At 31.9% G+C, this 18,825-nt stretch overlaps 5 protein-coding genes across 7 annotated transcripts in view; 2 read left to right on the top strand and 3 right to left on the bottom strand.

The window, feature by feature from the left end:
- The window catches only part of LOC112798159 (heat shock cognate 70 kDa protein 2-like), a 200,987-nt gene that overhangs the window by 28,694 nt on the left and 153,468 nt on the right, over positions 1-18,825 (top strand). The window lies entirely within an intron of this gene.
- On the bottom strand, positions 5,272-7,352 carry LOC112798187 (uncharacterized). Its single transcript, XM_025841393.2, has 2 exons — positions 6,507-7,352; positions 5,272-6,242 (listed from the first exon to the last, which is right to left on the bottom strand). Exons 1-2 carry the CDS (start codon positions 7,213-7,215, stop codon positions 5,452-5,454), a joined length of 1,500 nt encoding a protein of 499 aa, XP_025697178.1. The 5' UTR covers positions 7,216-7,352; the 3' UTR covers positions 5,272-5,451.
- LOC112798188 (uncharacterized) lies at positions 8,120-10,347 on the bottom strand. Of its 2 annotated transcripts, none has more exons than XM_025841395.3 (2): positions 9,703-10,347; positions 8,120-9,054 (listed from the first exon to the last, which is right to left on the bottom strand). In XM_025841395.3, exons 1-2 carry the CDS (start codon positions 10,337-10,339, stop codon positions 8,225-8,227), a joined length of 1,467 nt encoding a protein of 488 aa, XP_025697180.2. In that variant the 5' UTR covers positions 10,340-10,347; the 3' UTR covers positions 8,120-8,224. The 2 variants fall into 2 exon arrangements, with proteins under 2 accessions (XP_025697180.2, XP_025697181.2); XM_025841396.3 differs by having other exon boundaries at positions 8,120-9,051.
- LOC112798186 (heat shock cognate 70 kDa protein-like) lies at positions 14,059-16,022 on the bottom strand. The gene is made up of 2 exons (XM_025841391.3): positions 15,803-16,022; positions 14,059-15,686 (listed from the first exon to the last, which is right to left on the bottom strand). The coding sequence occupies exons 1-2, from the start codon at positions 16,020-16,022 to the stop codon at positions 14,059-14,061; spliced, it is 1,848 nt and encodes a 615-aa protein (XP_025697176.3).
- Positions 16,453-18,693, top strand: LOC114927610 (heat shock cognate 70 kDa protein-like). Its single transcript, XM_029297682.2, has 2 exons — positions 16,453-16,672; positions 17,015-18,693. Exons 1-2 carry the CDS (start codon positions 16,453-16,455, stop codon positions 18,691-18,693), a joined length of 1,899 nt encoding a protein of 632 aa, XP_029153515.2.

Genomic DNA, 18,825 nt, shown 5'->3' with positions numbered 1-18,825 from the left:
GTCTAATTGGAGAGAGTAAATTAATTTGCAGTTTTGCTTTGTTGCTTATGGTCTATTTATGGCCAACTAATTCATATGTGCAGCGTGTAAGTTGTAACTCACGCAATATGAAATTGCCTTGTTAGAGCTTGTAAGTGAACAAATCACAATTTCTCAATGTGAACGTGGAGAAAAGAAAAGGGGAAGAAGCCATCTATTTTGACCAGAAAAATATTATAGATTAAACAAAAAATTCTACTCATCTCTCTTGGGACATGTTAATATTATGATATTCTCTTCTCTTTTATTTTATAAATGTACAGTTCTCCCCTTTCTAATTTAAAAAAATCTTATTTTTAATTTATTTTAAATTTTTTGTGTTAACTAATATTAATTTTATCTATTTTTTAAGAAAAAATAAATTATTTTTTGAAAAAATATCCATTAGCAAAAAAATTATTTTTTATCATTAAATTTTACTTACCAAAATATCCTTTAATAAATTATTTTTTATTGATTAAATTGTATTTTTTTAAAAATACAATTTAATTAATAAAAGAATAATTTATTAAATGATATTTTGGTAAGCAAAATGTAATGATAAAAAATAAAATTTTTGTTAATGGGTATTTTTTAAAAAAATAATTTATTTTTTTTAAAAAAATGAATAAAATTAACATTAGTTAATATAAAAGTTTAAAATAGATTAAAGAAGATGTTTTTTAAAAGTTAGAAGGAAAGAGAATATACATTTATTTATAAAATAGAGAGAAAGAAAATTTCATTTTAACATCTCACAAGAGAAAGGGAGGAAAATTTTCTCTACACTAAAAAATGCATGCTTGCATATACAGTGGCACTTGCATTTAAGTATATTAATTAAGATTATAATATAGTACAACGCTTAACGACCAAGAATAATTTATTATTTATGTTTGAATATCTTTATTTTCTATTTCTTGTATAATAAGAAATAATTATGACTGGACTTCAATTAATTAAACTAAATATAAGAAAAGGATAAAAAACAAAAGCAGTGGAGTTGTTAGTATATAGAAAAACGATGCGCTAGGGCAGCTGGTATATTAGTGGACAACCCACTCCATGACCAGAATAATAATTTAATCAAATTGACTTGACTTCGTTAATTTGTTAATGTATATGCTTTATTTAAATTTGATGATAATTGCTCTAAAATATAATTGAAAAAGGTTAATAAGTTATTAAAAATATTAATTTCGTATCAAGAAATATTAAAAAGCTAACAAAATGTATTATTTTTTTGTTAGAATTAGTCAGTAATATAAAGTGTAAGTTAAAAATATATTATTATATTAGATAATTATACTAAAAAAATTAAATTAAAAAATAAAAATATTGGCCAAACTAAATTAAATTAACTTGAAATAAAATAGGATGGTTACTTTTGAATGGGCTAGGATTAAATTAACAAATTAAAAGTCTCTCCAATATATCAGAATATTCTATAAGAAAATTGTTAGGTAATTGATATTTTTTATTATTTTCATTTTTTATTTCTAATAAAAGTGTTTGCTCTCTAGTATTTTATACTCTGATTTTAGTTAGAGGATACAGACTCTAGCAATAGAGTTAACCCATGAAAAATTAAGTGATGAATAGTTTATAAGCGATTTTAAAACTAGAACACAAATTTCTGGAGTATGCGAAACCTTTTATATATATAGAAATAAATAAGTATTTATTATATAGTCTCTTGTGAAATTAGTATACATAAGTTGTAATAAATTCTATCCAATCTCACAGACCAACCTCTCGATATATTACTCATAGCAGCTTATAACTATTAAATTATTCTTCCTATTTTATATGATCAATAAAAGAAAAGTATTGGAAATTTAGAATATAATTTCCATTATTAGTTTATTACACATGTGAAATAATTAATTAAAATGAAAAGATCAGAATAATAATATGTGAGGTAAATAAGATTACTTTGGCCAAGTCGGGTTTCAGTTACATGATCAGAAGCTGATGGTTTAGTGGTTAAGAGAAGGGGGTTGAATCTTAGTCTCCCTTTTTTGCTTAGTAACACTTGCTGATCTTTGAGATGATTTTAGGAGACTTTTTAATTTTTGTCTCGTCCCTAGCCACGAGACTTTTATTTTTATCTCGTCACTTGGCACGAGACTTTTCTTTTTGTCTCGTCACTTGGCACGAGATATTTTTCAATTTGACCTCTTGTGCAATAGAAACAGAATTGAGGTATAGAAGAGAGAAAGTTACACCCAGATATATCCTGGTTCAGCTGCTAAGTGCAGTGCAGCCTACATCCAGTCTCCATCACAATCATGATGGAATTTCATTATAATCTTCTTGATTACAAACTGTAAAGTGCTAACCCAACTTACAAGGGGATTCCCACAAAATCATGAAACACAACATAGATGAACAAAGGAACTCTAAGACATCTATGACTTTTTCTTTTAATTTTGCACTCTCTGCCTTTTTCCGCTCTATGACTTTTTTTCATACAAACCTCACTGTTTGCCTTTTCCAATGAGACTCAAGACATGACAAAATTAAACATAAAAATACTAAACAGAATACATTGAAGGAGAAAAAAATCTATAAAGTTAGGTAGCTCTGAGAATCCTGTGCCTTGCACTCTTACTGCTTACTTCTAACTCCTTGCTCCAAACAGTGGTTGTTCACTCTTTTTATAGAAGAGGGAAGCCTCCACACTTGAAGTCAAAACCCAAGCTTAACTTCTTTTCCTTCGCACATAACCGGTTCGGCCACATAGAGAGAGAAGAGATAACCATGCAATAGCCAACATGCAATTACCTCTAGTCCTTCCTTGGTCATCACTCTTCATCAATCCGAGCTCTCCATCCTTGGCTTGCTCTCCAAGATGGATTTCTGGCCATTGATGTTTCATGATGATGATGGCTTTATCTGCTTTAATCTCTGCCTCTTCCATCACTTCGCCACTCTAGCTACTTCCTGTGGTGGTTAAGCAGAATCAAAGACAAGCCATGCCTCCAAGAATCTCACCTTGCTGGCCGAATCTTCTTCTTCCTTTTTGAGCATGAAGAGCTCAAGATTACTTCACCAAATCTAACCATATTTGGTGAGAATCTCAGCCACAGCACACTTTTATTTTGTTATGTTTTCTTGCCATCATTGTGATGGTCTTTAGGTGTGCTCTTCCTTCATTTCGGTAGCTCAGTTTTGCTTCCATGGCATCCACTGTTTTCTGGTTAATGACCGAAAGAGAGAAAGAGATGAGAGAGAAGAAATAATCTTGGAAGAAAAGCAATTTAATGAGATAAACAAAATTAATTGAGAGAAGGTTGCTTTTACTTCCCTTAGGTGGAGTAGCGTGAATCATAATAATTCTCATCAAATCAAAGTCAAGTTCTCTCATGTTCCCAATGCTAGCAAATTAAATTTGAAGTCCATCCCTTAACAAGAAATGAAATCCGTTGGAAAGCATGGAGCCAATTTGCTTTCTTTCATTATGTATCGGACCAAGCATTGGATCTTTGGTTTGGTATGGGTTTAATGTTGAAGTTTACTAAAAACTGGCCCATTTATTTCAGCTATGAGGTCCGATGGAAGGCATAGGGCAAATGATAACATTTGCTTTCCTGATGGATTTTTGGATCAAGCATTGGATTGCTAAGCATGGAACATAATTGGGCTTTGGAGCAATGAGATTCATTCTGGCCCAATTGATAAAACCTTTTTTAGCCAACAATCATATAACAAGAATTACACAAGGCTGAATTTAATTTTTATTGGGCTTGGGATTTCTCTTTCTATTTCGGCCCAAATAAAAAAACCTACATCACAAAATTATTAATTAACATATGTTAAATAAAAATCAAATTAATAATTTTGTAATTAATAATATTTGTTCATCATCAAAATTAAATTAGAGTTTTCCAAACTCATCAGAAGCAGACATAGAAGATGAGGATGGTCGACTCTGTTGAACCATGGTAGTTAGTTCAGACGAAGTTTATATATATATATATGCTATTTGTATACTAAAATCAGTCACTAAAATAGCCACTAATATATTTGTATATAAATTATATGTATAGTTTAATTTATTTTCAATGTATATCTATACTTTAACATTTATTTTATACTGATAGCTAATTTTAGTGGCTGATTTTAATGTACACCTAACATAACCCATATATATAAGGTACAAAATGAGAGAAACAGTATGAACCGTGTTGTTGCCTTTGTTTTATATTCAAAGTAGGGACATACAACAATTAAAAAATGTTATTATATATTGAAATGCACAATAATTAATTAAGAGAAAATTTAGTAGCTCACTACTTTTATTAAAATTTAGTTAATATTTAACTAATAATAAAAAATATGTAATTTTATATTATTAAAAATATTAATAATAATTAATTAATGACTATAAATCATAAAATATATTAATTCTTTAACATTACTGTTAATTTAAAATTAATTTATTTTAAAGAAATGTTTCAGAACTTATAATGCTCAAAAATAAAGATCGTGGAATTAAGGAGTTATGGTTATTCAAGTTCATAATTTATTTTATTTAAAATTTAATAATTGTAATGAATTGTGTGTTCACTATTTAAATAAGTCAAGTTAGAACCGAAATTAATGTTTATTGTAAATTAAAAGAAAAATAAAAAAATAAAATTTTTATTTCAATCAAATTAAATGAACAATAATTTATTATAAAATCGTGTATTTTGATAATGAAATTGTTTTAATGAATTTTTATAAATTGTAAAAATAATTATATTATGTTTAATTAGTTAGGTTAAATAAAAGGTTAAAATTAATTATAATAAACTAGCTCATTTTAATCAATAATAATATGACATATAATAAAAAATAACTTATCTTTTAATATTAAAAATCTCAAATAAAATATATCATTAAAAAATATATTATAACTGGATTTATCGAGATATATATATAAAAAAAGATTACGGTGTTGAATTAAATTTATGTCAATATTTTAATTTAGGGAGTAGATATATACGATTTTTTTAAAAAAAGAGTAGATTCGATCCGAAAATTAATTAGTGTTAGCGTCGAAGCAAATTGCATCGAATCACTGATGATCAATTATAATAAATAAAAGAAAATACATAAAATAAATAAAAGTGTAAAATTGAAATAGAAAGCAAACAAAATAATAATAAAAAATGAATTAAAATAAAAAATTTAATTATAAAATTTGATATAATACAAAAATTTAATTAAAAAATATATAAAGCTAAGATTGAATTAAAAATTCAGTGTCTGATAAAGTAATTAAACCATATTCTTATAAGAATTGAATTACAATCACACACCAAACTCACATTATTCAAAGATAAATAGAAATACAATCTATTGGCTAGCTGAAACAAAAGTGAAATCCCCAGTAGAAAAAGAAAAGTAGGCCATGAAAAAGAAGACAAACAATAATGAAACTACTTAATTATTAAAAGCGGCGGTAACTGTGCCTTCCACTAGAGCAAGAACAAAAGAAACAGGATCTCCAAAAAGAGCTGAAAATATTATCTTGAGTACCAATGTTGCTATCTTGAAAATATTATCTTTGGAAGTTGATGGTCCTCTAACTTTGGCAACTTTCTTATTATTCTCAACAGTATTGGTCTGCATTTTCTTTTCCGGGAAATAATTACTCAAACTCTCAAGAAACAGTTCCTTAAAACAAGAAACATGATAGCAATAATCTCCATCGGAAGTTGAATATGACCACCCTTTAACTTTGATATCATCCCCAACTTTTTTACGCTTACATTGAACACAGTTTTCCGGAACATCTCGTTTCAATGTGAGTGTCTTTGTTGCACCTGAATCTTCATAAGAAATCTCGCGACTTAGGTTCAAACAACATGGATGCAAATCCAAGCCTGTGTCCTTTTTTCTAGCTTCGCTATGATACACAAAGCCTCGCACGTCCATTCTACAAGCATTACAAACCCTAGGCTTCCCATGGACTTTATCTCGGAACTCGAATTCTTGTCCTTCGAAAAATGGATGACTTTTCTTGTCTTGACGATGAAGAACAGCGTTTGCACATTCTTCATGTAGGACATAACCTTTACTGCAATTTTTTTCTTCACAACGGTAACTGCGTCCACACCCTCGTTCTTTACATCCATCGCAGCGATATGGTGCTCCGGCTGGCGTTGGCTTTAACTCGTGTACATGGATATCGGAAAGAAGAATCGGCTGCTTCTCATCAATTCCGGTGTGCACTACAAGAAGGATACTTAAATGTTAAGAGGGAATAGTATAAGGGTATTAATATTCAAATATTTAATAAAAAATGGAAAAGTCTAGTGCCATCAATTTTATTGAATTTTGGCCAGCATGTAATTAGCAGACACTAATTTCACACTATTAAATCATTATTGATGGCTACCAATCACAAAAGTTACTGGTCCCTTAGCATTGCTATTATTGTAGCTTAAAATTAGTTATCAGGTAATATATAAAAAGAGAGCATGTGAATATAGTACCTTTGACGGGTTGATCTTGGATATGCACGCTGAATATCAATGCTTCATCATGATCTTCTCGAGCTACCAAATCAAAGAAATTCTCAAGCGATGGAAAAGGTGTCTGTTTCTTTATCAGTGATCTTGTTTTATCGAAGGTGGCATTCAAACCCTCAAGGAACCTCTTGGCTCTTTCTTGCTCCCTCTTGCTCTTGTCATTGTTCACATCGAGCATGTCATATTCCATCCAAAGCGCATCGAACTTGATCTTATATTCCATCAGAGTTCGTCTTTCTTGTCTGAGGGATTTGATTTCTTCCTTAATATCTGAGATTATGGACTGATGATCATGGTGGGAGAAAAATTTCATCAAAGCTTTCCACAGGCCAACTTCATTATTGGACGAATCTTCCGCAATAATAATTTTTATCTTCTCCGAGATGGAATCGAGGATCCATGACAGAACATGCTCTTTGCGATCCTCCCATTCTCTATAGATTTTTGGTTCGTTCATCATCACCTCTTTATCGGTGCCATGCACAAACCACAGCATCTTTCTACTTTCGAGCTCCAAGTTCATCGCTTGGCGCCACCCTTGGTAATTGTCGCGTGAATCCAGAACCAATTCAGCAGGTTGATCTAACCTGAATTCATCACGATGATGACGCACAGAGTGAAGGTAATTGTAACGGTAATAGGTAGCTACTTGATGGTTAATATTTGAAGCCATGGAAGGGAAACAGATATCAATAGCTAGTAGTGAAGAAAATGTAGGTATATTAGCAAAGTTTGAATGTTTCAATTTGGTAATGAGTTGATTGATTCTGTTGTTTATATAATCACGTCCACGCCTTCGTTTCTCTTATGTCCGCGTTACACCCAATGAAAAAAATATATATTAATTGAATAAAGAGACCTTCAATTGACTTGCATAATCCTTCAGACATAATAATCCAAATTTATTTTATTTATTCAATCATACTTGTTTTTAATCGCCAGATGATTTCACAAATTTAAATAAATTATTATTTAACAATTTTTTACTATAAACTTCACATGAAACATACGTATTTACCTTATTCAATTATATAGAAAATACTCTAATAATTATATTGTGCATAATCAACATATATAGCACTACAAAATTACAAATATATTTAAAGCAGAATTATTGTAATTAATGAACAAATATATATATATATATATATTTCTACTTATTTTTTTTTAATTATCTTCGTAACTTCTACACCAAAAAAATATTTGATATTTTGAAAGTACAGAAAATACTCAATTTTTTTTCTCTCCTAAATTTGAAGAGAAAGATTAAGAAGATACTTTTATGTATGGAGACTCCAAATTTTTATTCTTTAATTAAAAGAAAAAAAAAACGCAAAGAAGGGGAGAAAATAATGAAAAATAAAATAAAATTTTATATGAAAAAAGAATAGGTTTAATAAAGATATATCAAAAGAATAGGAGTAATAATAAAACGCGTGATTCTTATAAGATAAAACTATTGATTTTGTACCTCTGGAGCTTGTACTTGTTCTCCAGATTATCGATTTTGTTCTTGAACTGTTGTTATGTAGGACATTTTGTTAATTATTTAATTTTGACCTTACTGTGAGACTAAATTGATGCTAAATGAAACTTTTTTGGATTCAAATAGAACACTTTAAACCTTAAGGACCAAAACAGAATTACACCCAAACATAGGGGACCAATTTAGTACTTTACCCTTAATTAAAAGAAGTAACTAGGGCTTCCACTAGAGCAAGAACAAAAGAAACAGGATCTCCAAAAATAGCTGAAAATATTAACTTGACTACCACTGGTGCTATCTTTACCACTACTATCTTAGCTAGTGATGAAGATCCTTTTGAATTATTTGATGATCCTCCTCCAACTTTCACAACTTTCATATTACTCTCAACAACATTGCTCTGCATTTTTGACACTACAATCTTCTTTTCCGAGAAATAGTCATCTCTGATTTTCTCAAGAAACAATTCCTTAAAACAAGAAACATGAAAGCAATCTCCATCGGAAGTTAAATATGACCACCCTTTAACTTTGCTATCGTCCCCAACTTTACGACTCTTGCATTTGACACACTTTTTCTCAACATTTCTTCGCAATGTGAGTGTCTTTGTTGCATTTGAATCGTTATAAGAAATCTTGTATCTTAGCTTCAAACAACATGGATGCAAATCCAAGCCTGTGTCGTAGACATCTTTTGTAGCTTTGCGATGATACACAAAGCCTCGCACGTCCATTCTACAAGCATCACAAACTCTAGGATACCCAAGGGGTTTCTCTAGGAACCAGAATTCTTGTCCTTCGAAAAATGAATGACTTACGTGGTTTTTACGGTGAAGAACAGCGTTTGCACATTCTTCATGGAGGACATACCTGCAACCTTTGTTTTCACATCGGTAACTTCGTCCAAACCCTTGTTCCTTACATCCACTGCATCTAAATGGCTCTCTGGCGGCTGACATCATCGTTAAAGCATGTTCATGGAAACGGTCGGGAAGAACAATCTGGTTCTTCTTAATTCCCGTGTCTTCTGTTATGCAGTACAAGGGTAGTAGTTAAATAATCAAATCGGGAAAAAGTCAGGTGTAGTTGACTTCACGTGAAGTTGATACTTGAGAGCCATTAAATGATTTAACTGATTTGACTAAATTTTCATCTAACGGCTCTCAGTATCAACTTCACATAAAGTCGATTTCACCTTCACCTTATTTTTTATCATAATTTATACTTATATTTATCATATTTTATATATATAAATTAATCAAATTTATTTATTAAAAATAATTTAATATTTATACTAGTCAAATACTCATCAAAATTGTTAAAGAACTTTTGGTCACAAAAATTTCTATAAAAAAAATTTAACATAAAACAAATAAAAAAAATTGTAAAAAAATTCACTCCAACTCAAAAAAAAGTTTATGTGGGAATGAGCATATTAGAAATATAATCTTTTTATCGATTTAAACTTTTGAAAAAAATAATTGTATGAGGGTTGATATAATAGTATATATAATTATAAAAAATATTAGGAGGTTAATATTTTCAATTAAAAAAAAAATTAAGTAATGTTAAAATAAATATTGATTACCTAATATTTTTCTAACGGTATATCTTTATTTAAATATTTTCCAATACTATATACAAATTAAATTCATGTTATAATTATTGTACATACTTTTTATAGAAGAGGATGAGCTTTGGCTCCCTTGTAGCACTGAACTGTATGATCTACTAAGTCTTGATGAATTTTGATTTTCATGATATCTTGAACTATATTGACCCTCCTGATGCCTCATGGATGAATATTGACTCTCATGGTGCCTTGATGAATGTTGACTCTCATGGCATCTAGAACCACCTGTTCTCGATGAATGTTGACTTGAATATTGACTCTCATGGTATCTCGAACTATCAGGTCTTGATGAATGTTGACTTTCATGATACCTGGAAGCACTAGATCTTGATGAATGTTGACTCTCATGATGCTTTGAACCATTAGATCTTGAAGAATGTTGAGTCACATGGTGCCTGGAACTATCAGATCTTGATGAATGTTGACTCTCATGATGCTTTGAACCATTAGATCTTGATGAGGAATGTTGAGTATCATGATGCTTTGAATGAGTAGATTTTGATGAAGGTTGTCTGTCGTGGTATCTGGAATTATCATGATGCCTGGAATCAGTAGAGGAACGTCGACTCTCGTGGTGCCTCGAACCTGACTCATGAGCTTTGCTAGCCATAACTCTTCTCGGACTAGAAAGATAGAGAGAGAAAGTATAATTGGAGATATAGCAAATGTGATTCTGCATTTGTGCCATTACTTGTGTCTATTATTTATAGGCAACAATCCAGGGTAAACCGTGTACTATACTATTATATTTGTTGTAACTCACGCAACATGTAATTGCCTTGCTAGTGCTTCAGGTACTAAAAAAGTAATAACAAATTAGAATGGAAAAGTCCAGAGGACTAACAATTTTATTGAATTTTGTCCAGCATGTAATTAGCAGAGAAATATGAGTCATTAAATAAAATTTCACACCAATTTTACATCATTAAATTATTATTGATGACTATTTGATGACTACTAATTACAAAAGTTGCTGGTCCTAGCATTACTCAATTAGAATTTATCAATAGGCATGTAACTGCCAAGAATTTCACATAATAATAATAATAATAATAATAATAATAATAATAATAATAATAATAATAATAATAATAATAGGCCAACTATTTTGACCAGATAAATGCATGATTGCCAACAACATTTGCTATTATTATTAATCTCAATTATTATTAGTAGTAGTAGTATAATAGTGAGTGAGAAAACACGTCCCTTCTCCCTAGCTCTTCCGATCCTCTTTCCGCGATAGACCCCAACCGCGTTGTTCTACCTTTCATACTGCCTTCTTTGTAAGAAGTAGCTCGAAAGTATATATAGAATAACAATTTAATTCCACAAAGATAATTACTAGAATATCTCGTTAGAAATTAGTGAGTGGTGACCACATTCAACTCATCTTTTTAATTATTAAATTAAGGATTAAGTACGATTTTGGTTCCTAAGGTAAAGATTGAAAATTTATTTTGTTTTTGGCCTTTTTTCATTGCAAAATAGTACCAAAGATTTAATTTAGTTTTAAAATCGTCATTTTTATTAAATTTTTAATTTTTATTACTAGTTTATCCTTAATAAAAAATTAAAATAAATAAAAAATAGAAAGAAAACGCGTAAAGGGAAAAGGGGAAGGGGAAACACGTTAAGGGAGAAGGGGGTTCAAGGAAGAAGAGGGGGAAGGGTCCTCGCCGCCGCTGCTCCTCATCGTTGGTCTTCGTCGTCGCCGCTGGATTTTACTGTCAGATCTTGCTGCTGCTCCTCTTCTTGGCTCGACGTTGACGCCAGCAGATCCGCGAGGGTGGACGTCGCGCGCCACTCCCAGTTTCTGCTCCTCCTCCTTGTTCGGTCGCTGGTCGTCGCTGCTCCTCGCCGGTTTCTGGTTTCTTCTAGTTCTGCTGCTTCTGATTATCAATTCTTCTAGTTTTTTCTATTTTTTTATGATTCCATTATCCATTAAGTTAATAGTCAAAATCGTCCCTGAAATATACCCCGATCTCCATTTTAGTTCTCAAAAGACAAAATTAATCAAAATCGTCTCCGAAAGATACACGACTTGGTCACATTAGTCCTTCCGTCAGTTGGATGATGACGTGTCACATTAAGGAGAGAGATAATTTTATTGAAAAAAATTTTAAGAAGAAAAGATACAATTATTAATTTTTTGTTTGTCAATTACATTTTTATTAAAATTAGTAGTATAAAAAAATATTTCAAATTTAATATTATCAAAAAAAATTAAAAAATTATATAAGGACTAATTTAATTAATTTTTAAAATTTTAGGAATGAAAATGACTTACGTCTGAACTTTCAATAACTATTTTGATTATAAATAACTTTTTTATATGTCAAGTGACACGTGGCATTAACCTACCACATTATCATACCACGTGGCACTTAACGTGACACGTCATTATCCAACTGACGGAAGGACTAACGTGACCAAATCGTGTATCTTTTAGGGATGATTTTGATTAATTTTATCTTTCGAGGATCAAAATGGAGATCGGGATATCTTTTAGGGACGATTTTGACTATTAACTCTTTATCCATTACTTTTTTTGAGTTCTGAATTTTTTATTTTTGTTTTTCTGAGTTCTGGGTTCTAAGTCTTGATGATAATGATGATTTTCTGAATTCTGTGTTCTTGTTGTTTTTCTGACTCCATTATTCATTGTTGTTGTTGTTCTTTGCTTCTGGTGGTTGTTTCATTGGTGTTGCTCTCTGTTCTGCTTTTGTTTTGCTTCAACTTGATTTTGGGGAAGAAGGGGAAGGGTATTTTCGTCTTAAAGATGATTTTAAAATTAAGTTAAACATTTGGGCTCATTTTGTAGCGAAAAAAGGTCGGAGACAAAATAAATTTTCAGCCTCTACCTTAAAGACCAAAATCGTATTTAACCCTTAAATTAATGTTATGTGTTGGTAGCTAAGGTCTTTTTATTACTAAGAAAGCTACCTATAGCTAAATATTATAGGCTATTTTTTTTTTTATATGGAAAAAGATTGTGTGTAATTTATCATTATGGATAATTGGTGTGTTTTTTTATATATGGATTAATTTATTTTTTTTAATTTTAAGTAACAAATCGGACCCTCAAATTTTGAGAAGTAAAAAAATCTGAGGATTAAATTTCATAGTGTTACAAATTTGAGGGTCAGATTTATATATTTAAAAAAATTTAAAATAAAAAACTCAAATCTAACCCTTAAATTTATATTTAAAAAAAATTTAAAAACCACAAATCTAACCCTTAAATTTGTGGTATCAACAAAAATAATTAAAACACCACAAATCTAACTTTTAGATTTGTGGTATCCATACAAATCAAAAACACACAAATTTTCACCTTATTAAAAATTACCACTATCACCCCATATTAAAAATACAAAACAAAATATTATACTCGTAGCAATAATTTTTTTTCTATGGTTTATTTCACAATCTTACAAGTTAAATACTAATTCGTCATAATTTAAAATTTCATTTAACTTCAAAAATTTATTATTGACTAATAAAATATTATATACACAAAGTGAAATTCAAATTTTCAATACTTATTTAAGTAAATAAAAAAATTAATCACTAAACTCACCCAAGTTAATTATATTAGACATTAGTAGCAATAATAATCAACGGGTAACTACACGTAATCACTTTTCACCTAATTCTTGTTGTATTTTGGGTTATTGTTTTTGTTTCAAATTTAGCCTCAGCTAGACAAAAATTGAGAAACTATAATTGTATGATTAGAGGTAAATTCATTTTAATATAATTTTAATTTATTTATATACACATATTTATTAATAAAAGATTCTTACGAAAAATATAATATTAGAATTTCATTTGACATTAAGAGCATAAAAAATTGAAACAAAAAGAAAAAAGGCATAGGAACAAGAACTTGAATATCTACAACCATGAAAGGCTAAATTTTTTTGTAAGCCCCCAAAATTGCTTTTTTCATCAATGCATGCTATGTACCTAATTTCTACTTAACACTTAAATCTATTAACTAACGGACAATGCTAGTTAGACAAAAAAAATAGTCAAAACTTGTCTTATTTAGCATTAATTAATTATCGCAACAATTAATGAATGCTAAATAAAGCAAGTTATGACTGTTTTTGGCTGATTTTTTTTTGTTACCAAACATTTCCGTTAACTAAAAACCAAAAATATAAGGCATTACATACTTCAGAAGCAGCTTCAGCATGCAGAAAACATTACTTGATCCACACCTTATACATCTTAACAATCACAGTTAAAAGCAAAAAAGAAATGAACCTCATTACCATAGATGCTGCATGCATCAGCATGTAGAAAACATAAGGAGGCTAAAATAGATGCATGCAAAACATTTTTGTCTCCAATTCTTATTACTTGATCCACATCTTATAATCTTAACAGTCACACTATTATTGGATCAAAAATGCTCCTAAGCTTATGAAGACAGTTCTCAAAATCAGCAGTTTCAACCTTCTGCTGGTTACTATCAAGAAGCTCTCTAGCCTCTCCAATTGCAGCCTCTATAATCTTCTTCTGTGATGATTTAATCTTCGAACTAACCTTAGCATCTTCCATAAAAGCACTCATCTTGTACACATATTCCTCCAAAGCAATCTTAGCCTCAACCTTTTCCTTAAACTTCTCATCATCATCCTTATACATCTCAGCTTCTTGAATCATTCTCTTGATTTCTTGTGCTGTAAGTCTCCCTTTCTCATTCACTATAGTAATCTCTTTCTTCTTCCCTGTCTTTGATTCCTCAGCATACACTTTTAGAACACCATTCTCATCCAAATCAAAGCACACTTTTATAGGGTGGCGTCGCGGAGAAGGATCAAGATCAGATAAACAAAACAATCCCAGCAAGTTGTTGTCACTAGCCCTTGTTCTCTCCCCTTCATAAACAGCTATCTTCGCCGTGGATTGGTTATCTTCGAAAGTACCAAAGAGTTTGTCATGCTTAGTAGGAATCATAGAATTTCTTGGAATAAATACACACATTATGTCTCCTTTTATTGAAATACCAAGAGAAAGAGGAGTCACATCTAACAGAACCAAATCCAGTGCAATGTTTAAGTTTTCAGCCAATAAAGCAGCTTGAACCGCAGCACCATAAGCAACTGCTTCATCCGGGTTAATGCTCTTGCAAAGATCTTTTCCTAGAAAGAAATCTTGCAAAAGATTCTGCAGTTTAGGAATCCTTGAAGATCCACCAACAAGAACAACATCATGAACACTGTTCTTGTCTACTTTAGCATCAGCAAGACACTTCTCAACAGTGTCCATACACTTCACAAATAAGTCCTTGTTGAGTTCCTCAAACTTTGAACGAGTCATCAATGAGCAAAAATCAATGCCTTGGAACAAAGAATCAACCTCAATTGTTGTTTCTTTAACAAATGAAAGATTCATTTTAGCCCTCTCACATGCAGTTCTTAACCTCCTAAGAGACCTTGGATTCTCACTAATGTCAACTTTGTTCTTCTTATTGAAGTCTTTCACAAAGAAATCTATCATTCTGTTATCAAAATCTTCCCCTCCGAGATGAGTGTCTCCGGTGGTAGCCTTAACTTCATAGACATCATCTTTAATGGTAACAAGAGACACATCAAAAGTACCACCACCAAGATCAAAGACGAAAACATTTCGCTCTCCGGAACAGTTTCCTCTCTTCTGAAGGCCATAGGCAAGAGCTGCAGCAGTAGGCTCATTGATGATCTTCATGACATTGAGGCCGGCAATGGCGCCGGCATCTTGTGTAGCTTTTCGCTGAGAGTCATTGAAATAAGCAGGGACAGTAATCACAGCATTCTTCACAGGTGATTCAAGAAAAGCCTCTGCAATCTCCTTCATCTTTGTTAGGATCATAGATGAGATTTCTTCAGCAGCAAGAAGCTTTTCTTCACCTTTGTATTCAACAGAAATCATGGGCTTGTCATTAACACCAGCTACAACTTTGAATGGCCAGAGATTCAAATCAGCTTGAATAATGGAATCACTGAATTTCCTACCAATCAACCTCTTAGCATCTACCAAACAAAAAAATGAATAGTTACCACATGAACAATTTGTGTTATGCTACAAAATTGACAAACATAAAGAAAAAGATATGTTTATTTATACTTATATATGAATACATTATTACCAAAGATAGTGTTTTTTGGGTTGAATGGTGCCTGATTTTTGGCAGCATCACCAACCAATCTGTGTGAGTCAGTGAAAGCAACACAAGAAGGTGTGGTTCTGTTGCCTTGTTCATTATGAATGATCTTGGCACCACCATTTTTATCATCCCATACAGCAACACACGAGTACTTTGTACCAAGATCGATCCCTATTGCATGTCCAACATGTTTTGAGGCCATTCTCTATAGTAATGTGATTTTGGATTATGTCAAATCTGATTAGAACTTGGAACTCCAAAATGTGTAGATTTAAATATTCCAAAAGATTTGAGTTTTAAGTTAATGTATCTTGATGCCATAAAATGAATTTATTAGATTTCCTTCTTTCAAAGGTGAGCGTTTAGAATGCAGAGATTTTTTGGCTTTATTCAAGGTTGTGATGATTTTCATTCATTAATGTTTGGTTAATTACTGTTTCGTGACTTTAAGCATGACCCTTGATATTAGTATAATACATTAATAATAACTAATTCATTTTATGGTTTCAAGGAACATAAATAAACTTTTATTAGTATATCTTTCTTTCTCTCTCTATATATATGTACACACTCAGAAGCTGTTCATATTCATATTTAATTTATACACAGTTTTTCACAAAGAGAATTGAATTATGGCAACAAAACATAAGGGTCGTGCAATAGGAATCGATCTTGGAACTACATACTCCTGTGTTGCTGCATGGGAAGAGCAAAATGGTCGTGCAGAGATTATTGTGAATGATCAAGGCAACAGAACCACACCTTCTTTTGTTGCCTTCACTGATACTCAAAGGTTGATTGGTGATGCTGCTAAAAATCAAGCTGCTGCCAACCCCTCCAACACAATCTTTGGTAACATCTTTAGTTTCATCTCACTCACCTTCATGTTAATTTCATGGATTAATTGCATAATGCTTTGTACCATACGATGATTGTAGATATATAGTACAAATCTTTGTACTGCTTTTTCTCTCTTTGATTGCACCAACAACTAATCCTACGGCCAAACTTAAGTTAGTTAAGTTGAAGTTAGTTGCCTTTGTTGTGAAGCGTTTATTGTTAGTTACTACATTCATCTAACAATATTATGGTAGTTTGGTTCCTTACTTCAACTACATTGAACAAAGAAAACATGAAAAATATCACAGCTTTCTGTCTTTCAACCTATAATGAAGTTATTTTACTCTTTTGTAGATGCTAAAAGGTTGATTGGCAGAAAATTCAAAGACCCCACAATTGAGAATGATCTTAAGTTGTGGCCTTTTAAGGTTGTATCTGGTGCTGATGACAAACCAATGATTATGGTTACCTACAAAAGAAAAGAAAAGTGTCTTGCTGCTGAAGAAATCTCATCTATGATCCTCACAAAGATGAAGGAGATTGCAGAGGCCTATTTGGAGTCTTCTGTGAACAATGCAGTGATTACAGTCCCTGCCTATTTCAATGACTCGCAGCGAAAAGCCACCAAAGATGCCGGCATCATTGCCGGCCTTAATGTCATCAGAATCATCAATGAACCAACAGCAGCAGCTCTTGCATATGGCCTTCAAAAGAGAGCTAACTGTTCCGAAAAGCGAAATATTTTCGTATTTGATCTTGGAGGTGGTACCTTTGATGTGTCTCTAGTCACAATTGAAGGTGATAACTTTGAAGTTAAGGCCACTGCCGGAGACACTCATCTTGGAGGGGAGGATTTTGATAACAGAATGGTGAGTCACTCGGTACAAGAGTTCCAAAGAAAGAACAAAGTTGACATTACAGGGAATCCCAAATCATTGAGGAGGTTGAGAAACCAATGCGAGAAAGCAAAAAGGACACTTTCACATACTAATGAGACTATAATTGAGATAGATGCTTTATTTCAAGGCATTGATTTTCGTTTATCAATGACTCGTGTGAAGTTTGAGGAACTCAACAAAGACTTGTTTGAGAAGTGCATGGAGATTGCTCAGAAGTGTCTTGATGATGCCAAGATGGCCAAGAGTGATGTACATGATGTTGTCCTTGTTGGTGGATCTTCAAGAATTCCAAAAGTGCAGAGTTTATTGCAGGGTTTCTTTGAGGGAAAGGATCTTTGCAATAGTATCAACCCGGATGAAGCAGTTGCTTATGGTGCTGCAGTTCAAGCTGCATTGTTGAGTGAAGAATATAGCATTGTCCCAAACTTGGTTCTGGTGGATGTCACTCCTCTGTCTCTTGGCATAGCCACAAAAGGAGATTTAATGAGTGTAGTGATCCCCAAGAATACTGTAATTCCTGTAAAGATGGGTGCTGTTTTTGCCACAATTGAAGATAATCAATCCACTGCTTCATTCCCTGTGTATGAAGGAGAAAGGACAAAAGCCAAGGAAAATAATTTGCTTGGTAAGTTTAAGCTTTCGGGGCTTCCACTTGCTCCTCGAGGTTATCCTATGAATGTTAGCTTTGAACTTGATTTTGATGGTATCTTAAAGGTTAGTGCTGAGGATGAAACAACTGGTTCCAAGAATGGAATCACCATTACTAATGAGAAGGGAAGACTCTCAAGTGCTGAAATTAAGAGAATGATTGAGGAAGCTGCATTGTTCAGGGAAGAGGATAAGAAGTTCAAGAAGATGGTGGAAGCAAAGAATGCTTTGGATGAATATATTTACAGGATGGAGAAAGCTATGAAGGATTCTGATGTAAGCTCGAAGGTTTCGCCTTCTGAAAAGCAGAGAATCATGGCTTCATTAAGAGAGGGAAAAAGATTGCTCCGGAGTGAGGAGCAGCACACTGAAGCTTCTGTGTTTGAGGACTTCATTAAGAAGTTACAGAAGATTTGTCAAGTGATAGTGATCAACAAGGTCCGTGAATACAGTGATGAAGATAGTGATTCTGATGATTGTTACTAAGAAAGTTCAGATTGATCATGTAACTTTTGTTCTGATTCTGTTTTGTGTTGCCTCTTTGATAGTAAAAGGGAAGGTTCTGTTTTGTACTTTAGTTAATAGTTTAAGAATCTAAGACATGATATTGTTTAATGA

The sequence above is a fragment of the Arachis hypogaea genome, chromosome 14 (genome assembly GCF_003086295.3).
Source record: "Arachis hypogaea cultivar Tifrunner chromosome 14, arahy.Tifrunner.gnm2.J5K5, whole genome shotgun sequence".
Lineage (NCBI taxonomy): Eukaryota > Viridiplantae > Streptophyta > Magnoliopsida > Fabales > Fabaceae > Arachis > Arachis hypogaea.
The sequence above is the reverse complement of the archived record's forward strand: the minus strand, read 5'-3'. Positions and strand labels throughout refer to the sequence as shown.